General features: G+C 37.8%; 1 protein-coding gene across 1 annotated transcript in view; it reads left to right on the plus strand.

Annotated features, from left to right (window-relative positions):
- ATP10A (ATPase phospholipid transporting 10A (putative)) overlaps positions 1 to 21,508 on the plus strand; it is a 112,639-nt gene that overhangs the window by 70,633 nt on the left and 20,498 nt on the right. The window contains exons 6-10 of the mRNA XM_026103280.2: positions 850 to 983; positions 2,637 to 2,889; positions 13,388 to 13,605; positions 15,719 to 15,913; positions 16,858 to 17,419. Of these exons, the coding sequence (XP_025959065.2) occupies positions 850 to 983; positions 2,637 to 2,889; positions 13,388 to 13,605; positions 15,719 to 15,913; positions 16,858 to 17,419 (1,362 nt within the window). The remainder of the gene's footprint in view (positions 1 to 849; positions 984 to 2,636; positions 2,890 to 13,387; positions 13,606 to 15,718; positions 15,914 to 16,857; positions 17,420 to 21,508) is intronic.

The raw sequence follows: 21,508 nt of genomic DNA on the forward strand, positions 1-21,508 counted from the left end.
TTATGTTTAAAGCAAGCTTTTGCCCTTTTTCTGCTGATTCTGATGTCATGTAAAGAAGATAATTTGAATGGTTTGTATGTTGGGGTTTTTTTGTGTGGCGGTGGGGACTGTTGCTTGTTTTTAACCTTTAAAACATCAGACATACCATCTTAGGTCTCTCCTGGATGAGGTCAAGAAACTGCTGTGTATCTTGGAAGATGCTGTCTGCAAATTCTAGCACTGTGCTTAAAAAGGCAGCTTCCTCTCTCTTTAAGAAGAATGTTATTTTCCCAAAATAATAATAACCATGCCTTTATTTAGTTATTAGCGCAGTTAATGAAAAAAGGGTTTGAGGTCTTCTGTTCTTAGTTCCTCTGATGACTCTGCTGATGCTGTTATTTCATTAGTTCCACAGACATGGTGAGTAAGATTCTCCTGGTAAGGTTAAAGTCTCTTCTGACTTCATCCAGCTGAAACTAGTCTAGTGATACCTGGCTAGTGATACAGTCTAGTCAGTGGAGTTCCTTTTTCATTTTAACACAACTATCCATTGAAACAAATCACTTTATGAAAATGCTTTTTTTTCTCTGCAGAAGGAGCCTAAACTACCAATTTTGACTCACCAGATCACTTTATTTGGATAAAGTTATGTGAAATGAATCTTACATGATATCCTTAAGAACAGACAAACCTCTTTCCCCATGTCAAAAAAAACAGAAGATTTGGGGGCCTTTTTCAAAAGTCATACAGAGTAGATGAAAACAAAAATGACTTTCCTGTGTAACTCATCTTAAGTACAAGTTCATACCTTAAGTATTTTTTTTTTCTTGGAGTTAATTGGCATTTTTCTCTCTTTCAACTCTTCTGCAGGTCATGGCCTATGGGTATGGCAATATGCTGAGAAGAAGAAACCAATTTTTGATGTTCCAGGGCCTGATGGCAAATATTTGTCCCCTGTTCTAGCTTCAGTATATTTATTTCTGACAGTGATAATAGTTTTTCAGGTAATCAAGTTGTACATGCTGTCTTTTGTGTTCATAGTTTGCTGATGACTGTAAATGTGCAGTATGCGCAGTATCCCTTCTTCCACTAAGGCACCTGAGAAGCTAATCAAGCACTAAAAAGAAGTACATTTATTCACTGTAAAATTTAATAATAACTATAGGGAATGTGATAATATATAACCAGAAAAATAAAACAGCATCATTAAAGAAAAAAAGGTCTACCAAGTGGTAAAAAGATGAAAACTTCTCTCAAAAATAAACAGAATGATCAACACAGAAAACTGTCAGAGATCCATTGACTTTGGGAGGGAAAATCAGCTGAGAACCTTCCCCGAAAAATCCGAGTGTTATATTTTATTTTAAACAAGTAGGAGGAGAAAGGATGCACTGAGTTCTCTTGTGAGAGAAGAAGCTTTGTGCTTCATATCTACCCACTGTGGAAGAACACCTCAAAGATTAGGGATGCCACTTTGGGTACACTGCCCAGTTAAGAACATGAGTCGATACATAGCTTTTTTAATCTCTTCCCAAAGATACGTTAGAATGCAAAGATAGTATATGGCTCTTAACTCCATATTTCAGTGAATAAGAAGCATAGTAAAAAGTTTTCTGATCATGAAGAGAAATATATTGAATGGTAAAGGTAGTGATAAGAGAAGTAACAGAGACCCATGTCACTAGGACATGTGAAAAGTAGACCCAGTAGGACACTGGAGAAAGGTGTGTTAATGGAGGCAACAACTCCTTTAAGAAGAGGAATGAAAAAAGATGAGTTAAATGACTTTTCATTCTAAGGTATTGGTTATGATATTGGTTAAATAAAGTTCACCACAGATTTATTTTAAACACCCTCCCTTTTACTGTAGTTTTACTTTAAACAACCACATTTGCTGGTTATATGCATGCCATAATTTATCCCTCAGTATCTAATGGAGCAAGCTAAATATGGCATGCAATCAGGAACTTCTGTGTTGAAAAACATCTGTAGGAAAAAACTAAGGTACAAATTAGGTCTGTCACAGGGTTTTGACAATCCTCAAGAAACTGTTGAAAATCGTTTCTGGAGAAGTTTCTTACCACATCTCTTTCTTCAGCAATTATAAAATGTGTTCTTCATTCAAATAATCAGCAGTACAAAAGCCAAGGCCAAAGAGATTGTTTCTGTGGAGTACTTTACACTTTTCATTTTATTTCTCCTTTCCTGCAGAGTGAATTTGTTAAAAGTCTATTATTTATGCAGAATAAGTTTGGATTATTATTTTTTGTTAATGCAAAGTATCCTTTCAGGATTCTGACTGTACTCTCTGATTTGTTTTTTTTCGTGTCTTTTCCTTTTCCTTTCCTAGCTAGTGGTTTCAATCTCACCTTATTAACCCCAAAAAGGTTTGCTTCTGGCCATGTTCAGATAATCACCCTTCCAGACATAATAATGGATTTCAGCTCCGCAGCTGACCATAGGCTTTCCTGATCTAGCATAGTAAACTCTTCTTCAACATTCTAATAACTTTTCCATAGGCTTGTAGGCCTATTTAAACTCTTAAAGTACATGGATGCCTTGTGTTCTAGTCTACTACCAAATTAATTAGATTTTACCAATTCAATGTATCCTTGCTTCTGTTGTCTCCTAATTCCCTTTCTTTTTATGTATTCTAGGTTATGATTCCAATTTCTTTGTATGTATCTATTGAAATAGTTAAAATCTGCCAAGTATACTTTATTCATCAAGATAAAGATTTATATGATGAAGAAACAGACTCTCAGCTACAGTGCCGAGCTTTAAATATCACAGAAGACTTAGGTCAGGTGCAGTTTATCTTTTCAGACAAGACTGGGACACTTACTGAAAATAAGATGGTTTTCCGACGATGCACTGTTTCCGGAATAGAGTATTCCCATGATGCTAATGGTGAGCCAATGATCTTGCTTTCTATCTAACGGTTGTACTTTGGTTCAATCTAAAGTATACATAAAAGTTACTGTAATCTTAAATCAAAAAGAAAAAACAATTTGCATGTATCCACTCAACAATCTTCATCATAGCTGTTTTCAGACTATTACAATCTGATGTCTGTGTTCAGCTGACAATGACAATCTTATCAAAATATTCTGTAACATCTACAGTGTGCTGTCAAGACAGTTGCAGCTTCTGGCTTTAGTTTCTGATCTGGTAGAGCACTTGAGCACACGGTTAATTTAAGCAAATTGAATAGTGCCATTGGTATCAAGACTATTTAAAGCATACTGTCTTAAATATCAGTTTTGAGGATAGATAGACTAGATAGATTTTTAAGCATAGAAGACTAGATTAGTCTCTGATTGAATATCAGGAATGAGATTATCCTTTTGTGCTGAGAACAGAATGTAAACAGAACTGCTGGTAACAGGAAACATAACCTGACATAAAAGCATATTTTATGTTAGCTTTGATAGATTCTTTTCACTGCTCTGAGTGACAGGTGTCTGATTTAAGTTTTCTTCACACTGCATGAACATTGTAGTTGAGGGAACATCCCCAAGTATCAGGTTTTTGAAAGACTAAGAGTCATTCTTCCTCACAAGGGAATGCAAGGATCCCTGTGTCATCTCATCATTCTGTCAGAATTATTAAATGATTCCTAGTTTGTAATTTTTTTCTGTAATTTGTGCTAAACTATTTTCTCCTAATGTTTTGTTGTTATCCTTTGTGATATAACAGATCTTAAATCTTCAAATGATACTCTCTTTGTATCCTGGAAAGTATTGATAGCTGCAGTATTGCATTCTTAATCACAAGAATTAAGTTTCTTAATCTACAGGACATGTTAAAATCACTGATTAGAAACTTTTCTTGAGGAGTCATTACAGAAGTTCAGCTTACAAATAAGATATGGAATAAGAAAAATAATCAAAACAGACTGTAAATTCTACAACATGCCTTAAAAAGTACGTGAGGTTCCCAATTGGTAAAAGTTATTTTGGAGTTTGAGATTATGCAATGGTTGTTCTTTTTTGTCCTACTTCAAAGCAGTACCGAGACCTGACATTTAAGGCACTTTTCTTCAAAAAATTAGTTGTTTGGGTAGTATTGTTATCCCAGTATTACAGAAAGAAGAACTTAAACAGGAAGAAGCTGTGACTTCCTACCTCTACACTCTACGTAAGAAAGAGAGAAGAATTAGAATTAAGAGTATGTTTCTGGACTTCTAGTTCTGCTTGTTCTCTTTATTTATCCTTTTTTTTTTCCTTGCCACTGATTATTTGCTTGTTTAGATGAATTTCAGAGTGTACTGTGTTCCTTGCAGGAATGATAACATTACTGCCAACTAAAACAGTGTAGAAGGGGTACTTTTATGAGCATAGTATCATCAGCTGATATGGAGGCTGAACTCAGGCTCCTAAATTTGAGTCCTGAGTTACAGATCTTTATTCATTAAATATAATGTATTTAACATTTCTGTTTGTGCATACTTTCTTCTTGCAATTTCAGGTTACGATATAAATGTTAAGAACAATAGAATGAAATTCACTACGTACAAAAGGATCAATTAAACACCTAAAATGGACTAAAAGATTTTTTTTTTCTGGCACTTCTTTCACTTACAGCTATATTTGGGCTTTCTTGCAACTACAGTCTATATAAAATTTCAAATGTAAATATTTTTAAATTGACAGTCCTCTTTATGCATAGTATTTTAATCATTTATTTTCTCCTCTACAAAAAATAGAACTTTCCCTGCCTTTCTATGCATAAATGGTAATCATTTCTATTGATTTTGTTTCATGTTCTCAGGATTGATGGGGTAATAAAAACTATTCTTCATTCATGTCTTTTGTTAGCTTTTATTCTCCAGTCTGATCTCCCAGTCATCTCATTTAGATATGGTAAGATGTCTTCCACAGCCCTTTCGGTTGTTAGGGAGTACATCAATAACATTTCATTGCTTCTGTGCTTAATTGCAAACGATTTGTCAGCATCTCTTCTGTGTTTCATACCAGAGTATTTAAGTTCCTCTCTGTGGTGTTTGGGAATTAGGTTATAAATGATGCCATCCAGCTTTCCTCCTGAGATTTTTCTGGGGATTTCTTGAATTAGAAAATTCTAAAATCTTCCACCTGACGTGATCCAGTGCTGCCATATATGCAAGGATAAGGCAGACCAAGTAAAATGCATCTGCCTTTTCTCATCCACTTCAAAGGTGATCTGTGTCTTTCTTCACTTATCTGAGTAGTTAGTTATTCAGGCATAGTGGTTTGCTACTTGGAACCAAACTCTGAGTAGTCTTTCAGATGAAGAAATGAGTTTGAAATTTTTGTGTGCAAGTCAAGATTCAAATGCTGAAGATAACAAGTCATTCTCTAGTGTGGTGTCTTGTAGAAGCAGATTACTCAGGATGGAAATATAGTTGTTCTGAGCTCTTTGGCCTAAGTTTGTTATTCTGCTGTGGCTGGGTAGCAGTGCCTGTTATTACAGTTGCTTGACCCTTCCCATGATAAGATCCTGTTTTCAGTTATGGATAGTTTTACAAAACTTTAACTACTTGGTTAAAGTTTTCCATGGCAGATGTTTGCCTGAGGCACAAATTCTGGGGGATAAATTTCTGTCAGAACAGTTCCATTCAGGCATATCCAAGAACAAAGCTAAGATGAAATACACTTTTCCCATGCTGAGAAGTTCTGGCAAACTTTAGTTTGAAATGATCTGGAGGCCTATTCTGGAGCTCAGCCATCTATACACATGAGGGGGGAAACTTATGCCTACACTGGCAGCTTGGGGTCTGGCATTTCCTCACTTTGGAACTTTAATTTTCTTTTAAAGTATTTTTTCTGCATAATCTAGGACTGTGATATATGTCTATTAATTACTCAATCAACAGACTTCACAATTTTTTTCTGTGCTGCATTTTAAATTCTCCATAAAATTTGTCCGCTGGTGTTGTCCCATTCTGTTCTGTTCTGCAGGGATTATTATACCACAGTTGTCATCATCATATCTGAGTGCCTTCCACCAGTGCACTAAGGAACGTGTGTAACATTGTGCATAGTCTGTTCTTTCCCCTTCTTCCTCTCCTCATGTGGGAATTTTGCGTGTGAAGTGCGCAGTTAGTTTGGGTTTGGGGGATATTTAAAAGGCGTATGCTATACTGTGTTCTTTTAGGGTTGGCATATTTGAGGAGATACGTCTTGTTCTTGAGTCTTGGGGGCTTCTGGCTGCCCTTATTTTCCTTGGAAATTTGATCCACAAAGTCATGTAAGTTCCCTTAGAAAGCTCTACAGGTGAGCTTTATGATTATGAGGGAGAGTTCTGCTTTGCATTAAAAGTGGACATGTTAATCATAGTTTTCATCACAGAGATTTATGTGGTCCTTATGCAGGGCTGAAGCTATTAAATGCTCCTAAAATAAAAACTGAAAACCCTGAACTAGAATCAACCCTTTATGGGTAGGTAGTATAGGGAACAAGGGAAAGGTTTTATGAATTTGCTGGAGAAAGCATTTTGCTGCAGAATTTTGTATTAGCTCTAAGTTTCTTATGGGGCTGATGGCGCTATGCCCAGGAATATTGTATTGTTTTAGTCTAGACCAGAGGTGACAAAGACATGAATAATGGAGGCCAATAAGTTCCACCAGCCTAGGACAGAATCTCCTAGCCAATTGGAGATAGTACAAAGTATTACTCATGAATACTGCTATGTGAGAGCTTAGCACCAAGAAGGAATCCAGAAACACTTCTGAAGGCTGTGAGGAAAGGTGTAAGTTTACTCAGCACTTTTCTCATCCAGTTTGTTCCATGATGCAAGCTATATCAAATATTCATCATTGCTGAGGTCACCTATAATATCTTGGTGATGGATTATAAACTGATTAGGATCAAATTAGGAATTTGCCCTGCCAGTTTTGGCCCAGTGAATACCAAGTTGATAGGAATGGGATTCTTGTTACCTAATTTTAGATATCTATATTTAAGATAGTCACCTAGTGACTAACACCTAGTTAATGGAGAAAATTAAGCATTTACAGAATGGAGTTCATCAGACCTGTTTTAGACAACTACATTTGTTATCTAATACATGTCTTTTTCTCTGTGTTTTAGAAGTCTAAAGACAGGTGGGAAGAATTCCTAGTTCATATTTGTGGTACATGTTTTCTTAAATTTGTTCTGTTGTTTACTTCCAAGGCTCTTCCTGATTTGGAGTGTGTTAATTCAGGATTCAGGAATGTCATGGAACATTCCAAGTAGAAGAATGATTGTCCCATTCATAAATGCTGTGGGCATTTATGGAATATCCTTTGGCAATATACTGTGGTTAAAATGCACAAATGGATAGAGTTGTATCCATACATTATTTCTTGAAACTATAATCTTGCTATGTGTTTCCACAATAAGACAATATTGCAAAGGTGTGCAACACACCACAGAAGAATGTTCTTCTAAGCAGTCCATCCTCTTAAACCAAAAGAATGGTAGCCCCAAAGAAGAGGGAACTACTACCCTATATGTAAAATTGTGTTGCCGTACCGTGTGTCTTCTCTTCAGGCTAGTAGCCAACTTCTAACAGTACTTGAAATTGGCCATGCCCCAAGTTTATCTGCTGATCCCAGAGGTAGTAGATGCCCAAAAGCTGACTTTGCTTATGAAAGTCATTATATGATTTAGCAACAACCAGATGCTCTTGGCCTGACATTTGTCCTCGATGTTTTCCAAATGCTTAATTGAAGCACTCTTGCCCATGGGTGTGGTATCTGTTTTTCTAGTTTTTGCCTTCCATTGTATGGAAGTTTTGACTGGACACAAATTGTCATTCCATGAATGCAGCCACACAAATCTGAAAAAGCTAAATTCTTCATTCTTTGCATTCCTCCCCCTTGCTTCTGTGAAAAAACTCTCTGGACAACATAAAAATAAGAGAAGTTGGGGTGGGCAGGGAGGAGGGAAGAAGTTGGTGAAAACCCCAGCAATCTTCTCTTGGCTAGCCAAGTTTCTTAGCTACTGCATTTGGGAAACCAGAGGTCTCTTGCTGTCCTCTCTATTTTTCTTAGTGAAGATTGGCTAGCAGCTACTTTTCATGGGAAAGTGCATTATATGAGAAGATCTATTTCTTCGTTTGGAGAACAGTTTTGTGATGGAATTTTCCTGTTTCTTTTCCTGTTTCTTTTATATGTAAATATATGTGCAGATTTATAGATTGCACATTTCAACCATGTTGGAGAATTGGCTTTATTAAAAAAAATTAAAAGCATAAAAATCAATTAAACCTTTTCTTTAAATATGGCTGTTCCTTCCAAAGGGACTCCTCATCTGCTTTATCTTTACAAGTTGGCAACCTTCAGGTATCAGGAGAGTCCATTTAGGCCTTCCCCAGAAAGATCAAACTTTGAAAGATCAAAACTTTAGTAGGCCTAGGTACTTCAGGCACTCTGAGTAACTTATTTGTAGTTTCTCTTTTAATTTGTTACTGCTTTCTGAAAAATTTTAATTGGTCACTGAGGAGAGAATCAGTGCCAGCAGATGTAGAACTAAGTACATTGAAAGTGCTAGATTTTAAACTCCTGTGGAATACGGAATAACTCATCATGGGCATATTTTGAGACAATACTTTCGTTTTATCTACAACACAATTGCTCTGGAAAATTTCTGGAAGAATAGGAATAATTTCCATTTCTAAGGGGATTAAAGAGTTCTTAATGAGAGATGTAGGATTATTCTCCTTAAGCCCTGGGGGATGATAGGAGAGGTGAGTAAGGAAAATAATGATGTTTCCTAATCTCAAGACTTGTCTTTATGGAAATGTTCTTGGTTGCGTTGGCTCACTCTTACAAGTTTATAGCACACTGTCTACTTCACTGACTTTTTGCATAGACATTAGAATGCACTTCAAAGTGGAATAAGCTTGCATTCATAAAGTAATAAGGAAATATGGTGATGTGAATAGGTACTGCTGCACACACGAGACTTCACAGTAATTTCATGATAACAGCCTTATTAAAATGGTTTGGGACCAAATGGAATCATCTCTGACCCACACACAGAGAGCTAATTTATTCCTGTTTAGGGGGTCTGGAGCTCTATTCTGCTTGGAGGAAATTCTTTTAGAGTTTCCTGAACACACCTTTCTAGTTAGTGGAAGACACAGCTCGGTGGCCATGGTGTCTCTGTTGGCCTGTAAAATGGATGCCCCAGGTACGTTTATATGATGAGTGAAGCAGGCGATACGCAAAAACAAAAATAAATGAAATAGTTTTTAAGATAAAAAATAAAAGAAGTGTTTGTAAAAATACTTCAGCAGCTACTAATGGTGTTTTATTGATCATTTACTGTTCTCTTCTGAAAGGTGGAAGAGAGTTCATGGAAAAAGTATCAATTATCATTTCTTTGTGCTATAAATATAACATGAACTGTAGGACTGTGAAATTTGACTTTCATGAATTGCATTGCTGTGTTTCTAAAAGTTGTTTTTGTCTTTAACCTTAATAAAAAACTCTCTATCAGACAAAAGATCAAGGCCATCAATTTTCAGTGCTGAAACTGAAAAGCATTCTACAACAATGTCTTTCAGGTTATAATGTTCATAGAAGGAGGTTCTGAATTTGAGAGGGCTGAGTGGGTGGAGAGAACTTAATGTTCCCGAGGAAGCATGCTTTGCACAGCTGAAGCGTTATGAACCTTAGCCGTAACATAACGATGGAATTGTTTCATTATTTCTTCAGACTTCTTAATTCTTGCTGCATAATATATAAGGCTGCACTTCAGAAATTGTTGAAAAGTGCTAAGGCCTGGTTTTTATATTAAGCTTACTTTGGTATAAAACTTGAATTACACCATTCATAACAAAAGAAGTACATGTGTCTTTGTAAAATAAGATTCTAGCGTAAAGATTTCAAATTTTTGTCTTGTATCTACTTTCCCTTTTTCTCTTTTTCTCAGTAGCAGCAGCACTTACATGAATGAACTACAAAGGCAATCTGTATGGAGAACAAGATATAGATAGCTAATATCACATAGGCAGACTAGGGAGGACTGCCCTATTGGTGTAATATTAAGCTGAGTGCTGTTAGGAAACAGCTTTTGCTATGCTGAATAAACCAAGTATTTTTAAATGTGACTTAAGAAGAATGCAGTGAAGAACACAGAGATATGGTATGCAAGCATAACTGGAATTTTGTGCATGAAATGCGTTACATTTTTAGCCTTAGAGTTTTTATATGTGGAATAAAATAATAATTAGCCCAGAGTCTCCGGAGTCATGCATTTCAAGATATATTTTCAGAGTAGAAGCTTAAATTAAGTCTGATTATGAAAGATCATATTAATTTGGAAAGACTTAGCAAGGTAGGCAGTCACCCCAAAACATGTGCCCTTTTGTTAACTCTAATTGGAAAGGAGTTCGACGAACTGGGTAGTGCATTTTGCAAGAGCTGAAAAGAATAATTGCACCTAGTCCTTTCCCTGTCAAAGATTATTCCCGTTATGGCAGGGAGTGCAGCATTCTGTCAGTCTGCCTTTCAAATGCTGAGGCACACCGAATCTTACGCCTTTTCTGAGAGAGGCTGAGTGTCCACAGACCCCATCAACTCTCCTTTAGATTGGACTTGCCAGTAAGAACTTCAGTCAAGACTGGGCATTGAAATGTGCTTCTTATGATCACTTTAAAAGAATTCAAGTAAGGTGGTAATGTGCAAAAAGTCTCACTGGTATGTCATCCTGAGCAATGTTTTTCAACCTGGGCTTTGCAGAGTGCAGCTAAGAGCCTGCAAAAAATAGTTAAGGCTGAGCTTGCAGTGTCAGGCTAGGGACTCCACAGGCTGCTTTCGAGGATGCATGCTCCATTTTACCTCCTTAGTACAGAGAAGGACATACATCCTTCAGTGTGCCACTCAGTTCTGATACTTCAGTCATCCCCTCAGAAGGGTTTTCCAAGGTTTCCATATGGCTCCTTCCTTCCTCACCTACCTGGGTTTCATTTGGATGCCCAGGAACTTGGATGCTGGAGGGGAATGGTGAGCAGCCTAGCCTTCTCCCAGGAGAGACTCAGACAGCAGCAATGTGATCAAGGGCCTGGACAGGGCTAATGGGCACACTGCAGATCACTTCTGGCCCTCTGTGTAGACTTCTGCTGACAGAGGTAAACCTATGATCAGTTGCATTAAGCTCACAGTATAGGAATCTCTACTTCCACTGGGAAATTGCATAGAGGCTTACAGACCAGAAGAAGGTGAGAATGAGTGAGCAAGAATGATAGGACAGGTTGGACCTTTGCAGCCTCAAGGTGTGTGCAGCAAGTTGCAGGAAGCAGCCTGTGTGGTAAAGTGACCTTTATTTCCTTGCACCTCATTAATGTGCAACAGAAGTGTCAAGGAGACCACTGACCGCCCTAACGTCCTGAGACATCTTGTGGGTTTGGTCACCTGCATCAAAGGACAAGATGGGCATTGAAAGGAGGAGAAGCAGACAGTGCTGCTCTGTTCCATTTGCCGCTGTGGGGCTTGCTGTACAGCTGCCCCTCACAGTGCAGGATATGCCACTGCTCAACTTCTACCCCACCACATAACACAGAGGCGCATGAATCACACCAAATAATGCTAATGAAGCAGACCCCAGAGTCACTCACAGTTAGTCTATATCCACCTCAAGATCTGGACTGCACGGCTGTGTCTAGACTATGGGGCAGTCTTTGTTCTCCCTGTCTAAAAACACACTACAGCCCTTTCTACCTGCTTAGCCTGGTTTTTCTTCCAGTGCCAGCCAGAGTGCAGTGGAGGATGTTGCATATCCAAGCCTGCTCCTGGCATGTGGTTGGAGCGATGCCTGGGTGTATGTATATTTGCAGCCAGGAACAGGGAAGCTCTCCCAGCCTCCACATTTCGGACACAGCTATACACGTTCCAAATGGAACTGAAAAAAACTCTGACATACGATGCTGTAGTGATAGACCATCACCATGTACTGTGTGGGGTTTGATTGCTTTCTGGCGGCTAAAGCACGATTGAAAATTACAGTGGATGGGGAGGATGGATTTTTATTTGATTGTAAAACTAGCCACATTAAAAGTGATCTCATGCTGAATTCACTGTATGTAATGCAAGATTTTTCTCAGGGAATATTTTGATAGAAAAATTTTCTTTTTTTTTTTTTTTCGTTAAATGCCTGAATAATTAACTTACATGCTAGTGATTTATCATTTGATTTTAGGAAAATCCAATTTGTTACACCAGAGAACCAAAACAAAGCAGAGGCATGAGTATATAATTTGTACTGAATATCTGCGTAATACACATTATTTTGAGAGTATAATGAAAAACTTTTCAGTTAATACCTAATGAAGGAATTAATAGATACCTGTTAAAGTGATGAGTGCCTGTCTAATGAATAACACAAATTATTAAATGTCCATGAGCTTTCGGGAATGAAAAAATATGTTATAGATCAGTTAGAACTAAATGGAACCTGTCATTAGGTGGGCTGGATTCTGTGGCTGTTTTACACCTTTTCTTTCTGTTTCATTTTTATCTTCTGTATCTCGGACTGCCAGGGTTGGTTTCTAACATTAAATTGTATAGTTAGTTACTCAAATAGTAATATATTTGTTTAAAATTTTTCATTTGGAAAACTGTATAAAGCTGTTTCATTCTGTGTACATTTGGTATTGCTCATGCAGCAAATAATAATAGAAACAAGTGTTTTAACAGTTGAAGATACAGTAATTTTGAATATCACAGGCTGCGTTATTCTGCCTATAATCCTTTTCAAAGAGGAGAGGATAGATTCGCGGGTTATCTTAGCAGTAGGCTAGGAGTCAGGAACCTGAGTTTAAGTCTCCATTCTGCAACAGGTCGCCCTGACTTTGAGCATGGCTTTTTTTCTGTCTGTACCTCATCTCTGTATGTAAAATAAGGGCAGTAGTGCTCTGTAGGTGTGTTCTGGAGATAAATGCGAGACATTTCGTATGTCAATTAACTGGTACTGGACAGATGTCATATGACATCTTTGCTGAAAAATACTTCTTATGAAATATCCATATTTTGTTGGAAAGAACAAGAAAGTTTTTTAGATTGTTTATTTCCTTCTCAGACTGCAAGTGAAGACCAGTTTATCTGGTTGGTTTCATCAAGCTGGGCTATGAAATAGGCTCCAGGGATACAGTGAGTTACTGCAGAGTCTAACTGCCTTTCAGAGGGAGCGTCATGATGAGGGAGGCAGTGTATTGCATTATGTTTCTGATTGTGTTATCTGCATCAGCCTTTAGATATTACCATTCCACTAAGACTAGACTTTTTTATCCCCTGATAATGCAATCATTCATTCTTATCATGAAAGCACAGGATATTACTAAAACCAGGTCACTTCAAAAAAGTCACCGTGCATCTTTCCCTCTTTCTCCGCCACATTTAACATATGCAACATTTCTCCCTCTGTATTTTTACTGGTAGCCAGACGCTTGGCGATGTACCAAGAACCTGATTCTGAAGAAGAGGAAGCAGCCCCCAAAGGAGGAACTTTATCCCAGCGTGATAGTATCTGCAGCCATCAGAGCATTAAAGTAGTCCACAGAAGCCAGAGTACCAAAACTCACCGACGTACTGGCAGCAGAGCTGAAGCAAAAAGAGCAAGCATACTCTCTAAGCATACTGCGTTCAGTAGCCCAATGGTAAGTCATGAGAAATAAATGCACAACGAGCTGTATCTTTTAATAGAACAACGTTCTGAAAAGGGAAAGATAAAGATAATCTGTAGCACATTGTGTACCTCTCATAGATTTCATTTTCTCGGCATTTTTTCCCCTCTCGTCACAGTTGTTTGTACAAAGACAACCAAATGTAGGCATAGATCTTACCTAAATACCTTCTCTTTAGGAAGAAGCTAAAGTTAAAGATAACTTGAAATCTTTGGTTTAGGTATACCTTCATTCTGAAAAGGTTTGCCTTCCCTTCCCTTTACTTACAGAAGATGAGGGTAGCGTAAGGTTTGAAATCAAGTATTGTAATTGCTCTGTGTGTGCTTCTTTTCATTTTTGTCAGAGATTTTGTCAGAGTGCTGTGTTATACACTGTGATATTCCAGTTCTCAGGCATTACAGACATACATTATAACGGCAGTTTCAGTGTAACTGGAGAATATCAGTGGAGTTCACGTGTTGTATTTTAAAAAAGAAAAACCTTTACATTTCAAAAATTTTGGAGGTGATATCCTTATAACTTTCCTTTAGTTAATTTATTTTACACTATTGTAATTCTGCTTTACATGATCTGAATGGTAATTATGGAGCAGAGAAGCTAGGTCTTGTCTACATAGAGAATTTGCAGTGATGCACTGTTGATACAAATTCACCCTCAAAGTAGTTCACAAATACAGGCAGAGAAAGATACTGTTTGCACTGGTGGAACTTCTTGCTTTCAGTCAAGAGTAAGCTCTTTTGGTAAAGCTTGAATCTGTGTTCTTTACACATGAGGTCCTGTGTTTGGGCAGATTCATTAGCTGCTGATCATGAGCAGATAAAATCAAAATAAAATTCTTCTGAAGAAAGAGCCTTAGGTCTGTTTGTCTTTTAAAACACTTTCTCTATCCTGAGTTTGCTCTGAGAAGAAATAGACCAAAGTGGAAAGTACTGATGAAATAGAGTGGAAAGTGCTCTATAAAAACCAAATGAACTACTCTCAAATGTGTGGACAGTATTTGTTTTCTAACAAACAATCCAAAATGGTTTCATTTTTCTGTGCTGATATAAGATGAAACTTTGAATGCCATTGGTGTTCAATCTTTCCACACTGTTGGTCCTTGTAATGTAACACCCTTTAGTAATAGCTGATGAATGTCTTGAATTAGACAGGAGAAAGGGAGGAATATTAGTACATAACTCTTTCCCTGTCTGCTACCCCCAAGTTGAAGGAAAATTGCAGTTATCAGTAGAGAAGAAGTTGATCACACAGTTATTCACATTTCCGTTTCCATTAATAGGCTTATTATTAACTATTTATTGTCTAGAAGGGGTGTGTCACGTTTCTCTCCACCAATTCTCTTCAGTCGCTGACAGGGCCTGTAGAGTGCAGGGGAAACAGCCTGGCACCCAGTCAGGTTCACAAAATGGGGATGAGGCTTCCCTTCACCATGCCAAGCTGCATGCAAAGCTCTTCAGCAGCCACGGCAGTATTTTTGTTCAGTAACTTTGTACCCCATCTGTGCATGCATGGCAGGGTCTCCCACCGTATTGTCCCCAGCTTCAGCCATACCATGAATGCAGTCTGAAGTGGTTCAGCGTATTCCCCAGTGCCCAGGCTGCATTCTGTCCTTGCCTTTTTCTTAGAGCTGCACACACTTGCACCAGGTTCTGTTCTACAGCAACTTGTTTTCACGCCAGTCACACTGGAGTTTCTGTGGCTGCTGCTCATTTTGCACTTCCATTGCCCAGGACAAGCATTTTTCTTCCCCTCCATTGCTATAAACTGCAGCTCTGAGTATTGGATCTTCTGAGGTAAGCAGGAGGTTTAGGAGGTAAGCAATGCCTCACCTGCAGGACTTGGACAAGAAACAACACTGATGTCTCAGAGGCTGTACTATAGTCTTGAGCCATATAAGTTGAAGTTAAACAACAACTTCTGGACCCTGTTGTCCCTGCTGAGCTGGCAGATGGGAGAAAGAGGAGGAGAGGGTTGAAAAGACTCCGCTACTGTATAAGACCACCATAACGCTCTTTGATATTGACACTGGATGCTTCTTTGGAAATCTGCAGAATCACAGGTATTAATCACTGCTTTTAATTACTAGGAAAAGGACATCACACCTGACCCTAACCTGTTAGAAAAGGTGAATGAATGTGCAAAGCATCTGGAGATCATGAGGAGCCATGAACAGCCATTATCCCACCTGAGCCCTGAACTCTGTGATATTTTTGACTTCTTCGTAGCTTTGACTATATGTAATACAGTTGTGGTTACAGCACCAAATCAGCCTCGACAGAAGGTAAGTTAAAGAAACAGCAAAATAGAGTCGAAGCCTCCTTTGTATTGATACTAATTTATCCCATAAATTGAGGAAGTGAAAACCGCCTGTTCTAATGAGAAACAGAGGTAATCATGAGACAACTCTTTGTACCACTATGTGAATGAGTGGATTTACTCAAGCATTCAGTTGTTTCATTTATCTTTGAGGTATGGTTTCATCTACAATTTCAAGATACTTTTGAAGCTTGCCTGAGTTCTTGTACTGTAACTTATTCACTTATTAAATTTATATGTGTGTGTGTGTGTGTGCATGCACGTGTATATGTAAATGAATTTGTAAATGTGCAAGACTTTCCAGGAAAGACAAGAGTATAAGCTGTCTATAAATATTTTGTGTATATAGATTAAATAAAAAGGGCCCAGACTTTTTTAAAAAAATTAAGAGAAAATGCTTGAAACACTTTTCTTAAATCTTTCAAATTGTGTAAAAAATGCATCTTAAGCTGATTATGATTAATAATGATCAGCCTAAAACAATGTCACTGTTGAATGAGAATTTCAACAAAGCAGTCCCCCAAAGATGATCTGTAAGAGAAAACTGTAATGGAATGTAGTATTAAAGCTAGCCAGCAGCTGGAATTGCCATTCTGGAGGAAATTCTGAGATTTGTTTCTGTTCCAAAGTGTAATAAAAACTGGACTAGTCTGTAAAATGAGATGGTTTTGCGCCAGGGAAACATTTGGGGAATGCTGAATTTTGCTGTTTCAGGAATGTTAAACTGTTATAAAATAATTTAATATATATTACTATGAATATGTTATTACAGTTACTAGCATTGTATCTGTATAAAAGATCTAAGTAAACAGAGATAAGTGATAAATACTTAGGTTGAGTATAAATGTCTGAGTTGTTTTACAGCTTATCTTTCGGTTTTGTTCATTGGTTTGTTTCTTTATTCTCAAGGTTCGAGATCGATTTGAACTAAAATCTCCAGTAAAAACCATAGAAGACTTCATCCGAAGATTCACTCCAAGCCGCTTGACCTCTGGATCTAACAGCAGCAGTTCATCTAGTCTAGCCACCAGTAAATCAGTGCACAGATTTGGTTTAAGTGTGCTTTCATCTACATCTACTGAGAGCACGTTATTAAAACTGGAAGAGAAGCTGGCATACTCTGAACAGATGAATAACAATGGCTACAGCTCACAGCAAGGCAGGACAGCTGTAGGGAGTGGACCTGAGGAAGGAGAACTCCGTTATGAAGCAGAGAGTCCAGACGAGGCTGCTCTTGTCTATGCAGCAAGGGCATATAACTGTGCCCTGGTTGGAAGGCTGTCTGACCAGGTATCAGTGGAGCTACCTCACCTGGGAACACTGAACTTTGAAGTGTTGCATACATTGGGCTTTGATTCCATCAGGAAGAGGATGTCAGTAGTGGTCAGACATCCCCTCACAGATGAGATAAATGTTTACACTAAAGGAGCAGATTCAGTTATTATGGATCTTCTTCTACCCTGTTCTTCAGGTATACAGCTTACTTAGCTTGGAGGAGGTGGGGGGTTGTAGTTAACTGCTAAAGACCTCATCGTGTTTTATGGCACTTCCCTAGCAAGGAGACCTGCCTGCTTGGTTTGTGAGTATAAGGAATGATACAATGGCAACCATCTCTGTTTTTTAATAATACTTTGTTATTACAGCAAATTTCCTACAACAGATTACTGGTTCTTTACCGTACAAGAATGAGTTAAATTAATTTCTGTACAAGATCTTCTACTGGCAAACTTTATTTTGAAGGAATGTTTTGAGACTTTGCCAAAGCGATTTACATTTCTTCAGAAAAACTTGTCTGGCAGTGCTTGGCTGTTTCAATATTTTATATGAAACCCAAGTACTTCTTACTGTAGCTCCTCTATCTGTTTCATTTGCGAATCTTAACCTCCTTTTGTTGCAATATGTTTGCATAAATCAACACTTCTGTATTGGTTTGACTATGATGCTAAAAGACACTGTGAATCAGTCAGCCATCAGAACAGAAAGGTTGTGGCAAAATAGGAAGGAGAGATAGTATTTAGACTAGAAATCTTTGCTTCAAATATGTAGTTGACGAATAGGGAATAGACATGAAGCTGCGAACATGGAGTACTTTTCCAGAGTGCATGGCACTCTAATGTTGCATGAAACAGAGGCAGCTTTACATAACTGTTAATTGTAATCAGTTGGATTCAAGAAAAACTCTGTAAGCTTTCAGAATTTATGGGAAACACAGAGGTTTCAGTTTGCATGAATCAGTTTGCATCTCATTTACTGCATGTTCAACACTGAAGCTACCCAGTGTTTCAAGGTTATCCCAGAGTGAATGGACAGAAACCTAATGTGCTAGACGTACTTCCCTTGTGTCCCTAATGCATTGACTTTGTGGTTACTTTTACATTAGTTGGAGTAAACAATGGTGAAAGGCTTATACTGTGTAATTTTAGTTTAATGAACTACAGAAAAACTTTGGCATTAGTTTTGTGTTTACAGCCACATGATTCAAAGCAGAGCCAAAAAATTAAGAACAACTTGTCCTTAACTAACAACAAAGTATTCATGAATAATATTCTGGTAAAGATCTGATATCACAGAGGTACACAGTGCATCTGTGGTAACTTGTTTGCCTCCAAAGTACTAACAGGAAGGACTTAGGAAGATTTACTAATAACATACCTGGAAAATAATGTTTGGAAATGAGTCCTTAGAGTTATATAAAAAAGCCTACTGAGCATTAGAAGAAGAAAAACAAAAATATGATTTTATGATGAGTCTCACATACCTTGTCACCACCTTAAAGCAAAAAATAAAACAGACTATGTTTAAAGCTACTGTTCACAGTAGATAAAATGGATCGAGGAATTTTCAGGCAAATTCCAAGGTGAGTCTAGGCTTCACCTGAGTAAAAGGAACAAGGCCGGTTAGACTCCCAAAACTGCAGCATTACAACTTAAGGTGGTATATGTCAGAGAAGGAGAAGAGCAGTGTTCCTGAAGGTCATTGTTAGCAGTGAGTAAATTCCACTGCTGGGCAAATAGAGTGATCTTCCACCATCTTTACAGGCAAGTGAATTAAATGTGACTTTAGAATGGTGCATTTTTGAAGTGTTTTGAGCCCAAATTGAACTATCAATTTTAGTATATTTTGCTTTTCCAAACAATGTAAAGTGCAGTCACTGAAACTTTGTAAATAATTTCCCTTTCTTTTGCACTCTCTAATCCACTGCTGGCTTTAGTAATTCTGCAAGTTTCAACTGATTTATCTAAGCAACATTTGACATTTCTCTTGAACAGCTTCACTCATGGCAACGCATTCATGGCCTCTGCTTGCAGTATCCTAACGTCAGTGGATATCTTGTCAGTTCCTGAGACAGTTGCAACTTTTTCACAGTATAGGGGTGTATACAGGGAGAGAGAGTCTCAGTAGATCTATGCTATGAAAATTGTATATATTGCTGGATCTGTCAGTGGTTTCATTCTGTTCTCCATTGATCATGAAATGTGAGTGTGAGAAGAAATGTAAATACTAAAAAAATTCAGGCATTTATCATTGCAAGCAATTGACCAATACGTGAGTCAACATGACAGCTAATGCTAGTGCTCTTTTATGGCTATCTTAGTGCCTCAGTGACATGTAAATCATATACAAGTCAGCTAGGCGTTTTGAGACTTTGTGGGGCTTGTGTTCTGAGATTGAAAACCAGGTCACCATAATGTGTCCATAACCTGCATACTCAAACACCATATTGCATGACTAGGTCCTAACAAGCAACAGCCCAAAATCAGATGCAAAAATACTGTGGTGTGTTGTGCTGAATGCTGTAGCTTCAACCATATCTTACATGAAATCAGAAATCACCAATGAGCTTCAAAACTTAGAGTCTCAGAATTCACTCAATTTCTTCTGCCTATCTATAGTCTCAACTACATCTAGCTGAGACTGTGAAACCTGACATTTTCTAATAGCATACAAATATTTTCAAAAGACTTGAAATGATTCTGAAGTGTGTATTGTTTTTAGTTTGTCTCAACAGTCACCATGTGGATCATAAATAAGAAAGTTACTATTTGAGTCAATAACCAACTCACACAGGAACTGTGAACATAAGTCATTGCGAAAACAATGACTGGGCTGGCTTTCTAAAACTTACAATTGTGGAAAGAAATGGAGCAAGCAGAATTCTACTAGGTCTCTATCATTCTTGTATAGATTTGTTTACTTGTTTTCACTTCTATAGTGCATGTAGTCACACTGCTAGGCAAAGAAAACTTCATCCCAGCTAAAAAGAATCTCAACAACTGGATTTTGGCTGCAAGAGATTTCTTTCCTTCCCCCTTTTAACTTCTGAGCACAAGATGGATTTCACAGTAAGACTGATGAGGCATACGAAGAGCTAAAATGAGTTTTAGCTCCATTGGTATGTTGATGGAAAAAGGAGATGCAGTCTTTCATGCTGGAATTGAGAATTCACATGGAAAAGGTTGTGTACATCTCTGCTTGGAGAGAGTTACACCCTTCATACATTAAAGGCAGTATAAACATTTGACATTACGAGCACTGCATTAGGGCCCATGGTATTCAGACAGATCTAGTTAATAGTATCACTTAACCTTAAAGTGATAAAAAAGCTTTTGATGTTTTCAAGCAGCTGTTCAAGTTTGCACTAATTGAAATCAGTGAATGACTGGAATGGCCACTCCCATAACATAATTTCATGTGGGATATGTAAGAAATGTGGCATTTCTCTCTAGAATAGTAACTTATCACAATAAATTAGGAACAGTGCTTGTCTACGTTATTCTTTTAAAGTTTAAAAAAGCTGACTCACTAACACAAGAAATCTCTAAGAATAGGTTTGCTGCAGTACTTCTCCCAGAAAAACATCTCTTATATTACACAGCCAAGTCACATATGCTAAAAAAGACTATTATGCACAAATAGAAAAGAAGCTATCTGTAACTGAATGAGGTTGCCAGTTTAGAATATGCGTATTTCCACTGCATGTTGCAGCTGAACCTGATTGTGAGCTGTTACAATAATTTCTAAAGGAATCTGGTGGGGTGGGCGTGTAGGAGAACAAGCCACAGTGTAAGAAATGGCTCTCCAATTGCAAATAATTAATATTCACAAGGATATTCTTCCAGAATAATATGTCTGTATTGTCCTTGTGAAAAAATCTGTACCAATAGCACAAGTAGGATTAATAGATAAACAAGCCCACAAGAGTATTTCTACAGTATTCAACACAGGACCTTAATTAGAGATAGAACTGAAATGAAGGAACACATGAAATATCTTCAGCCATCATTATGTAGTTCTTTAGGAACAGCTGAGTGTGTACACCCCCAGCTTTATAGACTTAGAGATGGGACCATCCTTAAAGATGAGAAAACAGCTATATAGTGAGTAAAATGTGCTGATGGATGGTTAAGATAGCAGGACCAAAACTAGACTATTGGGATTCCAAATTCCCAGCTCCTACCTTCCAACAATATCAGCATTTCTAGAAGTTTGTATTAGAGTCCCTAAAGGCCCATGTAGGCACTGTGCCTCTGTGTTAAGTATGCAAGTGCTGAACGTGTCC

Source organism: Dromaius novaehollandiae, chromosome 1 (genome assembly GCF_036370855.1).
Source record: "Dromaius novaehollandiae isolate bDroNov1 chromosome 1, bDroNov1.hap1, whole genome shotgun sequence".
Taxonomy (NCBI): Eukaryota; Metazoa; Chordata; class Aves; order Casuariiformes; family Dromaiidae; genus Dromaius; species Dromaius novaehollandiae.